At 38.0% G+C, this 15,407-nt stretch overlaps 1 protein-coding gene across 1 annotated transcript in view; it reads left to right on the plus strand.

Annotated features, from left to right (window-relative positions):
• MAN1A2 (mannosidase alpha class 1A member 2) overlaps nucleotides 1–15,407 on the plus strand; it is a 131,306-nt gene that overhangs the window by 85,072 nt on the left and 30,827 nt on the right. The window contains exons 7-8 of the mRNA XM_085069543.1: nucleotides 861–984; nucleotides 1,398–1,491. Of these exons, the coding sequence (XP_084925669.1) occupies nucleotides 861–984; nucleotides 1,398–1,491 (218 nt within the window). The remainder of the gene's footprint in view (nucleotides 1–860; nucleotides 985–1,397; nucleotides 1,492–15,407) is intronic.

Genomic DNA, 15,407 nt, shown 5'->3' on the forward strand with positions numbered 1-15,407 from the left:
TCTGAGACAAGCTCTATGATTGTGTCTTTACATTCTGTAAGCAGTGGTTACTGTATCTTAAAAGGTGTGAATACTACAAGTACTGCTCCATAATGAACATTTTTCATCTACATTTCCTCTTTCTAATGTGTAATTTAAAAGGTAGGTAAAAAGACATTCCTAATTGATTTTTGCCTTACTCATAACTGAAATATTTTATGAGAGGAAGTAGAAGTAATCTTCAGAAATATGTAGTTAACTCCAGAAATTAAAAGACCCAATCCTGAAAGGTGATGAAAACTCCCAAATTAGATTAAACCAGAGGTAATTTGGGAGTTACGACTTAGGAAGATGCTATCACTTAGAGTGCAAAAGGTAGGAGGTATGTGACACTTTCTGCTGATCCTTTAAGTGAGCCTGAGGAACTCAAGTATTGTGCCAACAGTAAACATCCTGTATTCCTACGTAGATACAGATAGGGAAGCACATCCCACACAAGTAAAGGGAGCACAGTGGATTGGCAGGACAAGGAGGAGAACCTTAGCTGCCACCTTCAGAACTTAATCTTGATTCTTGTTCTTAGGAACATACTGCGAATAAAGAATGGCTGAGATTGAGCCCAATGTTAAATCATCATATTTGGGTGACATCCAGCTATTATGTTTTTTAATCACAGGACATTTTGTTGATGAGGTTATGGTATCTTTTTTCCAAAAAGACCCAACCAGTGAAACAACTGATCAATTAAATCACAGCTCCTGTAATCTGAAATGTGGGTTAAAATGTTGTTGTTACTTGTTTGTGGTAGTTGTCCTGTGCACAGTAATTCTGAATTTTCTGTTGTTTTCTCCCTTTTTTTATGCATATTTGTTGGAATTTAGTGGTGTTGGTCGAAACTGGGGCTGGGCTTCTGCTGGCAGCAGCATCCTTGCTGAGTTTGGTACTCTGCATATGGAATTTGTCCACCTCAGCTATTTGACAGGGGACCCTGTATATTACAACAAGGTGAGTCTCAAAAGTCAGTATTTTTATCATACTTTTCATCATAAATTGCATTAAAGGGGAAGTGCTTTCTGTGTTAAATTCTACTTCCATTCTTGGTAGCAGGTAAATATTTTCATGCTTGTATTTCTGTTACCAAATAGATGTCTTTTTCAAGTAGAAATCTATGACAACACAGGTTTTCTTATTTGTTTCAGAATACATTTAAAAATCATAATTTTTAAGCATGTTTATGTGAGCAGTCTTTTAAAACCAAAAATGTACAAATCTGAAGAAAGCCCTCAAGAAAGCTTGTGGTTCAGATTAATAAAATTTGCTACTAAAAATGAAGGAGAAATAAAAAAGATTAGCTTTAACTATGTGCAGAGGGCAGACGAACGTTGTTAGCGGTGAACCTGATTCTTGATTTAATTTAGGTCATGCACATTCGGAAGTTACTTCAAAAAATGGATCGTCCTAATGGACTTTATCCAAATTATTTGAATCCAAGAACAGGCCGGTGGGGTCAGCGTAAGTATTCTTACTTTATTAATTCCTAATTAGAAGTCTACTTCTTACTTTGTTGCTGAGCTGGAGATCAGAAAGTTTATCCTGCAGGGCACAAACAGCATTGCTTGGAAACACAGAACACAGAAGAACTACTTACACCTGAGATCACCTAAAATAAATGTTTGCCTGTTGCTGTCTGAAGTCACAGGGCTTAGTGTTTAGGGTACTTTATGAAAACAGCTTCCTACTAAATCTGATGCTTGTCCTTACTTTTATCAGTCAATAAAATCTTCAGTAATAAAGAATGAGACTGTAAAGAAAGAAAGTATTTCCTCATTTTGATTCTGTTCCTGGTTTTGTTCTGCAAACCATCTGGTAAGTGGATTATTGTGAGGTGACAGGCATTGCTGTAAGTTAAGCATGTTTGTGGTGGTTAAATTGTGTTAGGCACTGACATCTACAAACATAATTCATCTAGTTAGTGGCATGTGAAAAGACGTGATGAACCTCCTTATAGATGTAGAAGAAACCAAAAAAACCTTGGAATGAAAAGAAAAAGCAGGTTTTGTTGCTGACAGTGTAAGAGGAGAGATAAAACATCAAGAGAGACACAAACATGATTCCTTTCTTGAAGTGGTTCTTTCAAAAAGCTTGAATGGTTTTGTGCTTTGATAGTGGTGATGATAAAAGAGAGTTTTTTTCTTCAAGGTTTCTATTTCTATTCCTTTTATAAATGCAGGTCTATTTAGGAAAAACAAGCAAGATTATCTATTTCTGTCCAGTTTGACATCATTGATAGGTTCTGGGGATTTCAGTGGTTGGCTGTAAATATCCAGCAGAACATGTTCTGGCTTGCAAACGAGAATCTGCTTTTGACTTTGAATCTGGTATGTGAGGGAGATGAATACAGCTGTCATTGTGAAATACTTATCTAATCCCATCTTTAAAGCCAAAATTCTCTCCAAAGTGTCTTATGTCTTTTGGTGAATCATGACACCATCTGAGATGGGCAAATGGATTGATGGGATAAATTCTTCTGACAAATTTGAGTTTATTTACTCATTTAGAAATAAGGAAATATGCGAATACAAATATTCATAAATTATTTATTCAAAAGACAATTTTATAGTGTTGCTTCAAAACAATTTTTTCTATTGATTTTTCTGGTATTCCTTACCATCTGCTTGTGCTAGTTTTATCAAAAGAGGTCTAATGTGACGTATCACCAGGATTCTTTAGGGGCTGTTTCATGGAATCATGAAATGGCTTGGGTTGGAAGGGGCAGTGAAGATAATCCAGTTCCACCCACCCTGCTGAGGGCAGGGACACCTTCCACCGGATCAGGTTGCTCAAAGCCTCTAACCTGGCCTTAAACACTTCCAGGGATTGGTCATACACAGCTTCTCTGGGCAACCTGTTCCAGTGCCTCACTCACCCCCACAGTAAAGAATTTCTTCCGGATATCTAATTTAAACTTACTCTGTTTCAGTTTTAATCCATCTCCTCTTGTCCTGTCATTACATGCCCTTGTAAAAAGTCCCTCTCCAGCTTTCTTGTAATAACAATGCTCAGAATTAGTATCTCTTGGGAATAAAATACTCCTCATCACTAAAAATAAACATACAGTGAAAAGTTTAGGCTTGCAGAAGTTTGGTGGAGCTCAAGCATTCTATTAAATGGATTCTGCAAGATAATATATTTGGGATTCAAGTTTAGGATTACAAATTGAGGCTTAAATTCTGAGGATAAAAAGAAACACAAATTTATAGAGCCTTTAATTTTTCCATGCTGCTTATGAGTCATAAATTTATTTCCTGAAATTTGGTGGTGGAGGGTTGGTTTTTTGATTGTTTTGGGTTTTGGTTTTTTTATTTTTTTTGGGGGGGGGGGGTTGGTTTTGGTTTGGTTTTTTTTGTTGTTGTTGTTTTTTGGGGGGTGGGGTTTTGGTTTTTTTGTTTGTTTTTAGGGGTTTTTTTTAGCAAATAAGGTTCCAAATACATATCCAGGTGTTCTGGTAGTATTTGTAGGATTTTCCCTATGCAACAATGTCATGCCTTGGGATGGTAGTCTCCAATTTAGTATCTCCATTAAAACCACACAGCTGCTCACTCCCCCTCTGCCTGCCTCCTGTTGGAAGCACAAAAGGCGGAGATCACTGGTTGAGATAAGAACCATTTAGTGGAAACAGCAATGGGACAAGAAAATTAATAGTAACAGCAACAATATTAATAACAAAAGATATACATAGAAGACCTGTTCTTCCCGACCACTTTCTTCTCCTTGACCAGAAAGGATGCCCTTCTGAGAGAAGAGTAATTTTTCCCCTGCTCCTCAGATGGTATTGAATAACATTAGGGTCTGGCCATGCCCCCTCTTGCAGCTGCTGTAAAAAATGAACCCTGTCCTGGCTGAAAGTAGGACAAAAAAGCATTGGTAAACGTTTTACTGGTTTTGTGGGGACTAGATAGCAAGAATCCATAATTCTCTATTTCCTTTCATAAACCTGGATGGAATGAGAAAATGTCTCTGTTGTATCCCTGTTAGATCACTCTTCAGTGAATCCGTTTGCTAAAATTGAAGAAGCTACCGTAAAGGAGCACATTGTCTGAAACACTGGACAGATGAGATGGAATAGCTGAGGCTTAGGCAGGAATTCCTTTGTCTCTTGCAGAGATTGTGTCCTGCTACACATAAGTGAGTTGGGTAAGAATGATGCCTTTACACACAACATCCCAATTCACTAGAGGACTCGTGTCTAAGTCCACTACATTGTTAGTGGCTTGAGTCACCTGGTTGGCATTAAGGGCAGGCAAGGCTTTTATGTTCTCCTTCGAAGGTAGTTTCAAAGAGCATTGTGTTTGGCTTGTTATGTACTTTTGTACTGGAAAGACTGAGACAATGGAAAGAGTATCAAAGCATAACTTCTCTTTTTTCAGCTTCTGGGAAAGCTGCCCTTTTCATCTTCGCTGTGACCTTTAATTCGATGCATCTTATCTCGTACAAAGTACTTTCTGCAGGTAGTTTCTGAGAATTATTTTGGAACACTTTATTTGCCTAGATACAAGTAACTCTTCACTCTGACCTTTCTAATGTTGCTTTTTTTTCTTTTTTTTCTTTCTTCCTTTCAACGTTTTTTCTCTGCTCAGACTTTTTTTGGTTCAATTCGACTTAGGTTTTTTTTATTAATCTGTGCAGTGTTCCAAATAAGTCATGAGGAGTGTGAAACAGGTAAAATAAATCTACGTAAATACGTACCTAAATGCACTGCCGAAGACCTATGGGATATAGCTGCAATACAGCATCTTTCTAGTGGTGGGTTTATTTTCTGTTTCTGTACCCTTCATTTTAGTGCTCTGTGCCTTTATTCAAAGTAATAAAAACATCCGTCGTGATGTGAACTTAGCAGTGAGACCAGCTAATTCTATTACTACCAGTTGATTAGTCAGAGAGCATTAGACAACATATATAGTGGAAAAATTAATTTAGGTTAGGTTTTCTCAGCAGTTATCTTTTGTCTTTCCCTTTTAATTAATGTTTTAAAGAAAAAGCTTACATGATTTGAATAGGAGAAAAATTGTACCCTTCTAGAAGTGTTGCTGTTTTGTTTAATTTTGTCCTAATAAGCTGATAGGTAATCTTGAATATTTAAAGGAAATTCCTGCTGCAAGATTGTGGAAGAAAAGAGAAGCATAATTTTCTGTGGCTTTGGTGTGGCCCCATAGGGCTGTAAACTGGATTGATCTTGACTTGCAAAAAGAACTTCGGAAAATTCTTGATACTTGATAGAGTATTTTGATACATTCTCAGAGCTGTTTGCACAAGGAGCATAGGCACATCCTGATTTTGTGGGTTTTAACCAAAGGTACATTGGTCCTCTAGTCCTCCTTGCATATCCAGGGTTCTTGAGTAGTGATGAGCTAGCTTTTGTAAAAGTCTTTCAGGCCTTTTGGGGATCAGCAATTTTTATGGGGTTTTTCTGTGCCTCAGAGTATTTCTGCCTCAGTCTCCCTAGATCTTAGGCCATGTTGCCGTATCTTGTCTGTTTTGTCTCATTTAAATGTATGGTTAAAATGTGGTCTGTGCTCTTCTTGGGTTGGGAGAAGGGGAGTGGTGTATGTGATATGCTGCAACCTTGTCGACACCCTTCTGGTGTGAGGATGCAGGGTCCAGTGAGTCATTTTTGCTGGGGATTGATTAATCAGAGCACAAGCCTTTTGATCTCAGTATAAATTGCATGTTCTGCAGTTTCACTGCTGGGGAATGATGTGCTGGGGACACTCATCTGAGACAGACCATGTTTTTCACTTGTTCTTCTGCTGGAGCTTACAAAGACATGTGTTTGCATTCAAAGCAGTCAATGTTTCTGTTACAAATACCTGAAAAGTTACAATCAGTGAAGTAACTTACCTGTCAATTAGTAATAATGATTTCATCAAGGATGTGACCGTTGCTTCCAGGTTCTTAACTAGTTGTAGAGATGAGTCAAATCATTATGTCAGTGTGGCATTAATCTATAGCCACGTCTTTGAAGTGATTACAATTTAATTGATATAAATTTTCATTTGCATTTAATGCACTTGACACAGCCCTTGAAGAAGAGTTCTGGTGACAGATTACTTCCTTTCTTTTTCTGCCTGCCTCATGAAGCAGCAGCACCCAGGGTCTGAAGCCACAGCAGGGAGGACTGAGCAGCGACTACTGTTCTATCCCATCATTTCTGTCCACTTGAATGCTATAAAACCCAATCCTAAAAACTGCTGGGTGAATGGCTTACTGGTCATTGCTAAATCCCCGTGCTTTCCAGTGCAAATGCTTTGTAATACAAGCGGACACTTAATGCTGTGTAGCAGCAAGGGGGTTCATTATACACAGGAGGAGGAAAATGATGGCTAAATACTTTGGTTTAAGCTTATGCTGTGCAGGTATTATTACAGCATGGGGGTCATGATGGCTTTTGAATGGGTTCAAGTTGGGATTTCTCAGCTCACTGGGGCCGTTGCTAGAAGGCAGAGCTATAATGCCCACCGGAATGTTGACAGATTCCATCTTTACTGTTGGGCTAAGGTGGTGGTCCAGTAGGAACAAGTTATTTACAATACTTGTGCTTTGGAGTTTCAGTTTCTGTAAGACTGAAAGGAAAATAGGTGGCAGGAAACATTTTCTAACCTTTCACATTAATCTTGAGTTGACTTTGTTAGCTTTTCATTTACATATGGTGAGTGGTTGGTTTGGTATGAACATCAGAACTTTGAGTTTAGATTCTTTTCAAAAGCAGTAACAGTTCTTTCTAGAGAAACCTCCTTAGTAGATATAAGAGAAAATTGATTAAAAGCAGGGATGTCAGAATTATGGAAATTGATTTGGAAGAAAAATGTTTTTGTAAAAAATAAAAGTATGTTGGGAAAGTTTCATTTGCATTTGCAAACAGATTAGATGAGGATACCAACTAGAAGAGCAATAACAAAAGAAATGGCAACTGCGTGTTATTGTCAGGGCATGCCACTCATATTTGCACATTTCTGTAAATTGGTCATTCCTACTTTTTGCTTTCCAACACTGGGAATAAACTCCTGCATTTCTTCCTTTTCCAATATCTCTTGCGAGTAATAATGTCATTGAAGGGGAACTCTAATTACTCTTGACTTCAAATCTCATTTCCTGTGCCTGGGCTACCTATGGAGTTACCTGAATTGGTTACTAAGAAAGTTGTTAGTTTAACTAAAGCTGGAGTTTAGGCCAAATGCGGCTTCCATATGCAAGAAAACTGGCAGAAATGTCATTCTGCGTTAATCTTACGTGTTTATTACACCTTAGTGATATGTGGGCACATCAACAAGTTGCTGTAAAGTATACAGTGCATGAGCTGAGCATTACTATTAGGAATGTAGCAGCAGACCCCGTATTTGTCACCACTGCATGCTGATGTGATGGACATTCAGGCTGCAGCCTATTCCGTGATGCTTTATTCATGTCTCCTTACAGAAAACAAGCCCCTTAAGTCAGGTTTGCAAGTAGTTGAAGTTAAAAGCCCAGTGGGGGACACTCTATCACCATCTTTACAAGGACTCACTGACAATGTGATATTGATCACATGTGATATGAGTGTTTAATACCCTAAATTTAAGTGGTCTTCCATGTCTAAGTGATAGCTATCACCATACCTACAATAAGAAGACAATAAGACAATAAGAAGATTCACACAGGTATTTAGCCTGTTTCATACACTACCTTAGCACCTTCTGGTGATGTTCTCATTTTCTTGAAGCTTCCTGCACCTCTTGTTACGGAGTAGGTAGAGGCACAACCCAGATGGCTGAATGGGAGAAAGTTACATCCTCTATTTCCCAGTTGGTTGTGCTGTAGACTGGCCTTTAAATAAACCTTAGCAAATATCTTTATGTGCATGTTTCATTTTCTTCAGGTGGTCTTTAATTTTCAACAATAACTGATTAAATTAAACCAAGCACTTTTAATTTTAAAATACTACTTGGAGAAGGCTTCTGTGGACTTAATTTGGATTAGATTTACAATTCTTCTAAAATGGTGCAATTTTCAAACATCGGAAAAAGAATAAAAACAATTTTAAATTACTGTCATTAAATCAGTGGAGATACTGGGTGAATATTCCAGGTTTTTTATGCCTGCCTGTACAGCTGGTTTTAGGCTAATGCACTTGGGCTGAGCTAAGTAATTAACCAAACTGCTTAATTTAAACTCTTGCAGGTAATAGACAAACCATGAGCAATACACCCTATCTGTTTTCATTTGTGAGATGATATTGTATCAAATACATAGCACCATCTGTCTGTATTTATTTTCCAGACATTAAGGGAAAAGTGAAAATAAATTTGATGTAAATGTATGTAACACACTTAGTTTAAGACGGTAAGAAAACGTCTGCATTCAGTAGACTACAATTTTCAATTGCTGGCTCATAAACCTAGGGCCCTGTGACCTACCATCAGCCTCTGAGCTCTGCACAGCTCTACCAGCTTCTGTGATCTTCAGACTCTTTTTGATGAAGAAGGTGCTGTGTATCCCCCTTGTGAGAATGTGAACACTGAGAATAATCAGCATGTCAGCTGAAGGGTATTGACCTGACAGTGTGAGCTCTGTCTGATCCATAGGGAGAGTGGCTCTCTTGAATGCAAGCTTTCAAGGGTGCTACAGAGATAGAAATCCAGATACTGATTTATTTATCAGTTGTCAGGCCTTTCATTTTTAAAATTAAGCAAGAAGCCCTTTCAGTCTTTACACCTGCCTCTGGGAGATGAAAACTCTTGCAGACTGCAAGGTGAAGTGAATAATACTGAAGAATGGAGTGGTCTTTCAAAAGATTAAAGAAATACTGCAGATAAATATTTCAGATAAAAATATAATTGTGGCATAAATTAACAGGTTGATTGTGTAGCTAGAGATAGTGAAAAGACGCTACTATTGGAAAACCTGTATTTGCCAGCTGAAGCTGCTCATAATCTCCTTTAACTATGAAGATACTTTGCATTCTCTCTCCTACACTTATTTATGTACTACATGCATTGCTTAGCACAAGGAGTGTCTCAAATTATGGCTATTAATACCTGTACCTTCTTTAAAGAAACCAGCAATGCCATGAGTCAAGAAAAATAAACTGGAAAATGTAATGTCAAGTTCTGGCAAAACATCTGTAACCTAAAAGGAAGCAAAGGGAATTGGGTCAAGTAGGCCTGTATATTCCAAAGTATTTTCCAAAACTCACCACATTACTTTCTGTTTGGACTTGTGAATGATAATTTCTGATACTTTAACTCGCAGATGATTATTTTTCCCTTCAGCATAAGGAAAAGATTTTCTCTCTCTTAAATAGAAATTATGCAGAATTAAAAGAATTGCATATTGTAAAAGTACTTGTAGAGTAGTTCCCAACCTGACTGCATCTTTGCACATTTATTTGATTTAGCAAGTGAATTTCTTTTTTAAATTTGTGCTTGGAACGTCATTTATAGACTGAATATGTGATCTATGTGATAGTTTGGACATTGCTGTAAGCATTTTTTGAGGTAGGTTTTTCTATTTGAAATCTGTTTTCAGTTTATTACATTATGAACAAATAAAATTACAACCTTATTTCTAGACTTCCAGCAGTAGGCATGCTGTTGCAGATGAGGAGGTGGGGGTGGTTCTTTGCAGTTTAATTTTTTTTGCCATCTTGGCAGGTGTCCTTAATTTTACTCTCCAATATATTTCATGTTGTTCTGTTCTTGGGAACATGCATGTGTTTTGAATAGAAAATAATCTGTGTAATCTCTGCTGGGGAATTCCCCTTGCCCTTTTGCTTTACAAACTTGTACAAATGTAATTAGCTGTGTTCCAAGAAAAAGCTGCATTCAAATTTTTTTATTCATTAGAAGCCAAGAGCAAGATAATCTGTTAAAACTTTATTTTAATGAAATACAACAGAAGTGTGCATTACAGGGAGTATGCTTTTATAAGACTACAAGGTTAAGACGTTTTGCTGGTCTGCTGAGCAAGATGCTGAAAAAGGTGAACAAACAAAAGCTTTGTTTAGTGTGTTAAAGATTCTAGTGTTATTGGAAGGTTAAACTTGTATATGAATTATGCATTTGAAAAGGAGTATCTATAAATAATTCCTAAAGAAAGGATTTGGATATGGTATAACTGTGTTTTGAGAGTGCCTGCATATATTTCTGGGCAAAGAGATGAATATTTCATTTTGCTGTACCACAAAGTTACACTTTAGAGCATGATCTCGGTGGGGTGTGCAAAAATATCTAGAATTTGTAATTTGTCCTGCAGCAACTTTTCCTTTTATTTTTCTCACTGTGAATTCCGTAAATTCATCTGTTTTAATGAAGTCTGACATGTTTAGGGTACCACTTGATATTTTTGATAGTTTACATGGATGGCTTTGAAGACATTAACTTAAAATGATTGGGGAGTAAAAAGTTATCCTTTGACACATGCTCTGTGAGTTTTTAAAGTTTGAATTCCTGGGGAATCTCATTATTTCTTTGATAATTATATGCCTAAAGCTGCATTTTTGAACCAATCTAGACTTACAGTTTCTTATGAAAGGGAAGTCTATCAAAGTCCAGTTACAAACTTGTTACAGCCTTATTAAGCTTTTATGTTTTTATTTTATTCCTTCTCTATCACTTGTTGGAGGCTGTGCACCTAAGTGTTTTGTTCATGCTGTCTAGATGGCTGGTAAATTAGGATGACACATCTGTTGTCACATCTTACATCTGTTTCTTTTCATTCTGTCTTCAGTGTGTTAGACTTTGTATTCTGAGTTCTGTGTGGAGCTGTACCTTATGGTGGACACATGAGAAACATTGGCAGTTTGGCGACCTTGAGGAGAGAGGGTTTCTAGTTCTGTTCAGTGAACAGTGAATGTATCTTAGCAATGGCTTCTTTTAATCCTGAAGTTCCCCTGGGAGCTGGACTGTCCTGGTAGCAGCAAGCTAAAATACCATCTTGACTTGGAGATCTGTGTGATCTTACAGATGTGGTCCCATATGACCTATATGGTCAAAATTAAGAGAGGGGTGGTGATGTATGCAGTACACATATGGTGTGGTAGCTCAGTCTCAGAGCATGGACTGAACAAGTCTTACAATCAGCATAATTTCCCAGTGCTTACAGAGTGATCAAAACTTCAGGTGGCTGCATGTGCCATTTCAGGCATCAGTCATGAGAAGAAAAATAAGAGATACATAGACTGAAGTTTAGGAGAAAGAAATAGGCAGAGTAACCTGGATTAATATTGCATGTGGTGTAATCCATAAATACATCAAAAACAGGGAGACTCTTTGCTTGCTTCTTGGAATCACTTTTGACTGTCAGCTTCCATGTGGGATATATATACACACATACATATGTAAATATATAAACTGCCATAAAACTTGATAAAACTTGATAAAACTTGAAGGGAGAGGTTGACTGTGGTCACTGTTGACAGTGGTTTTGCCAGCTGATTTTCTACAGATGAGTGTTGGACTAGATTTAATCTAACAAAGGTTTCCCTCTCCCATGTTCTTGTTTTTAATCTTCAAGAGGAGAATTGAGATCTTCAAGGAAGATTAAGGTGAATAAACTAAAGGTTGTAATGACCTTAAGAGCTTGTCAGTCCCTCTATGTAGAAACTCCTATTCAAAAGGGACTCTTTGGGTTGTTGGCACATATCTACATTGTTTGCAGCAGGTGATGTTACCCCTTTGAGCTGCTTTTCACGGCCACCCTTGTTAAGTAAAAAAAGTCATCAGAGACAAGCATGCACCTGACTTCCCATCAATCCACTGCAAATCCCAGCGGCTTCATTAAAGCTGCACACACAGCTGGGATTTACAGTGACTCCAAACTTGGCTGAGAGGCAGGTGTGCTTCATTTGGGTGGCTCTGGGGGTGAGTGTAATAATCCTGAAAAGACAACTTCAGGTGATAAAAGGCCACTTCTCAGTAAACACGCCCACATAAGGATTTAATGTGTTTCTAATTTTAGCATGTGGACTTGATGTATTTAGTTGATTGATGTTTAATTCCTGAACATGTCTTCTGAGAAATGACCTAAATCTTTCCAGAATTATAAATAATGGCTGGAATGTTTTGAGGTTTCAAGAAAGTTTGAATTAAAAAAAAAAAAAAATTGTTCCAGCTGGGAATTCCTGAGAGTGAAAGTACAGTCTGTTGTAAGATACCAAATTAGGATACTCCTTTGACATTACAGAATCATAAATTACATTCAGTTTGAAGAAATGTTTTGATTCTAAGGACATTAGTTTCCTAAGTATGTGTATTAGTTGGCTAGTTACACTTGCTAGTCTGTTTCAAAGTCTTGCTATTGTCTTTGGACACACTTGAACTGTGCAAGTTTAACCATTTTTAATCTTTAGTCTGATAGTCTCTACAGTTTAGGGAAGTAATTTTGCTTAATTTTATTATATGAGAAATTGGTACCACTTATAATTAAGATTGCTTAATACTTTCCATTAAGTGATTGTGTTTTCAGTTTCTTGTAGCTGCCAGACTTCAGTTCTTCCAGCTGGAATATTCTGTCTGCCTCAGGCTGTTTTGTTGCGGTTTTTTAAAACAACTTTGACAAAAGTGCTTTAGCCATCTCTAAATGAAACTAGACATGGAACGTGATTCTACTCAGATTAAAATTTGTTTTTTCAAAGAGTACAGTTAATGAACTCAAGAACCATCCATATTTTTCCAAGCCTTGTAAAAATATTCCCATCTCGTTTCTCCATCTGGAGTATTTAGAGTTCAGCTGCTCCATTCTCCAGAGCTGTGTGTGCTGAGCAGGTGTGATTAGGCACCCCCAGGTTGGGAGGAGCTGAACGAGGTGTTTCTTGTTGCTTGATTCTAGTGTGGCACCAGACAGTAGAATGGGAGCAGTGTCTGCTCAGCTACCTCCCAATGCTTAACTTCTTCAAATGTAGTTCTGTTATATGAGAACCTGCATGTTTTCAGAAAAATTCTCATGCTGGTAATGTGTTCCTTAGTGATAGATAGTTTTTATTTGACTAAAAATTGCACTTCCACCTCCTTTTATCAGAGCTGCCTCTGCTGCAGTTAATTTACAAGTGTTTGCACTTTTAAACCAACCACTATGGCTTATGACATCCTTAGGTTGAATTTCTGCTGTGAATTGCAGCAGCTGCAATTTCCAGGGCTTCAGCTTTCTGGATTAAAGGATTAGAAGGGGAGCTTGCACCTATTTAGAGCAGCTGAGGAGCAGTAAGCCCGACTACATGAAGTAAAGATTGAACTGAAATTTAATCAGAGCCAGTCTGAAGACAAACAGAAAAACAATTCTTTGAAAGTTTCCTGCACAGAGAAATAGGGTTCCTGCAGTGTAAGTCCAGTTGGTGCAGGCCAGAGCAACTAATGGTGATGGTCTGTGTGGGTTTCTTAATGAAAGTTAATATGAGCTTAATCATTTTGCTACTCCCTCCTGATCACTTAACTTTTCCACTCTTGAAGTCCTTCTCTGACATATTACAATAGCACTTCGTCAGTTTGTGATCACTGAGTAAGATCAGCCTCCCTTTTTATTGCTTCATTGTTTTGTTGCAAAGTAGTTCTGTACTACTGCTCTGGTTGAAATGAATCCGTGGTTTGTTTATCTTGGCATTTCCAGTCTACTGAGTCTAGCACAGGTTTCAGTGAGTTTTCCTTTATTTTAAAGTCATAAGTAACAATTACAGTACCAAGATTGGAGTTTCTTTTATTGGGTTGTTCTCTCTCTGTCTGTAGTTTAAAATATTGAATCAGTGTTGTAGTTGCAATTTGTGAATTAAAAATACAGTGAGCATAGTCGATCCTCATCTCTGCCTGCTTGTGCTTGTGTTATCTCACCGTCTTGCTTTCTAGCAGGGCAGCTTGTGCATGCTAAACATACTTCTGCTCAGTATTGTATTTCATCTGTTTTTTTCCGTGTGCAGTAAGTGATGCAGCAGCTTTCTGTGGAGGGTGGATGTGCCCTGGGGTCAGGGAGGGGCAGTGGCTCACTCCCCATCTCATCTGCTCCTGGCTAGCAGGAAGCCTCACCCTCAGGTATTGGGACTACAGCATCAGTGCTGGCATGACGTGCTGCCTTTAAAACAATGCCTGGCTTCTTTCTTTATTCTTGCTCCTTGCCAAGAAATGACAATTGAACAATTAAGGCACAAAGCAGAGAGGGTTTAGCAAATCATGAACTGTTTTTAATTTGCCTCATTAAGCTGCTGTTAACTACTTAAAGCCATCTGCTTAAAAATAATTTGCACATCTTAAATTTGCTCTAGAGAGCAGGTAGACCCTTCATTAGAACAGGCTTCATTATTAATGTTTTCTTTAGGGGGCTTTCAGCTGTGGGAAATATGCTATTGCTCACTGAACCAAACTTTCCCTGTAAACAAAAGGAAGTGGCACATGTTGCTAACTGGCAGTCTGTGGCCATAACCATATTCTTGGGAACCACTGCCATTCATGTCGAAACTGGCTTGCTGTGGAGGAAGTTATTTACAGATCTTAGGTGGATCTGGGTATGAGAAATGAGGATGAGCTGCGTGAATGCATAGTCTCCCTGTTATCTACAACCATCCCTAAAAATTAGTCCTGGAGAGACAGAACAGCCAGATCCATCTCAGTGCCTTGCCTATCATTGAGGGGGGTGAACCTTGTTGCCTATGCCCTGAATAGCTGTTTGAGGAAAAACAAGTCTATTTGTCTCCTCAGATTGGTAAAGAAACAATTTCTCTTACAGAGAACAAATCGCCAGAATGCTGGAGACCCTCCCTCCTCTCTGGGGCTTAGGTCCAGTGGCATTTCAGTGAGGCTGTGTGTGTCCTGTCTGACCTCTGCTGTGGTTTAGTGCTGCCCTGCTTCTTGGCAGGGGAGGCTGTGGTAGCACTGAGCTCATGGATTGCTGATACCAGTAAGATCATTTGGAATGAAACTAGCTTTAGGAGTGTTAGGTAATGATAGTGTGAGGATTTCAAAGAAGGTCCCCCACTCAGTCTGTGGGTAAAAGATAGATGTGGTTTTTGGCATATTAGCTGAGACACAATATTTGACTAAGTATAGATCATCTTTTATCAATACATTAAAACCTCATTAAAGTATTGCTATGAGATTGATTGGTTTGCTGTTCATTGGGGTTTTTTTTTGTTTACAGTTGCATACTGTTTATTAAGAAGAAAAATGCCGATATTTAATGGGATGTAAATCTGTTGTAGTAGCTGAGCAAAAATGTTGCTATGAACTTGAACTATCATTGTCTTTCTATTAAGGTTTTATTTGTTTCTTTCTGGCAAGAAGAATCTTTACAAATAGACTGACTGCACAGGTTTGCACACAATATGCTTTCAAGTGTGACAAACCAGAAAAAATACAGGGTTTCTTGTAATTGCTTTTGGTTGCAAAAGCTGAAGGTATTCTTTCCATCTGCAG

The sequence above is a fragment of the Lichenostomus cassidix genome, chromosome 1 (genome assembly GCF_008360975.1).
Source record: "Lichenostomus cassidix isolate B80296 chromosome 1, HeHo_3.0, whole genome shotgun sequence".
In the NCBI taxonomy this organism is placed as follows: domain Eukaryota; kingdom Metazoa; phylum Chordata; class Aves; order Passeriformes; family Meliphagidae; genus Lichenostomus; species Lichenostomus cassidix.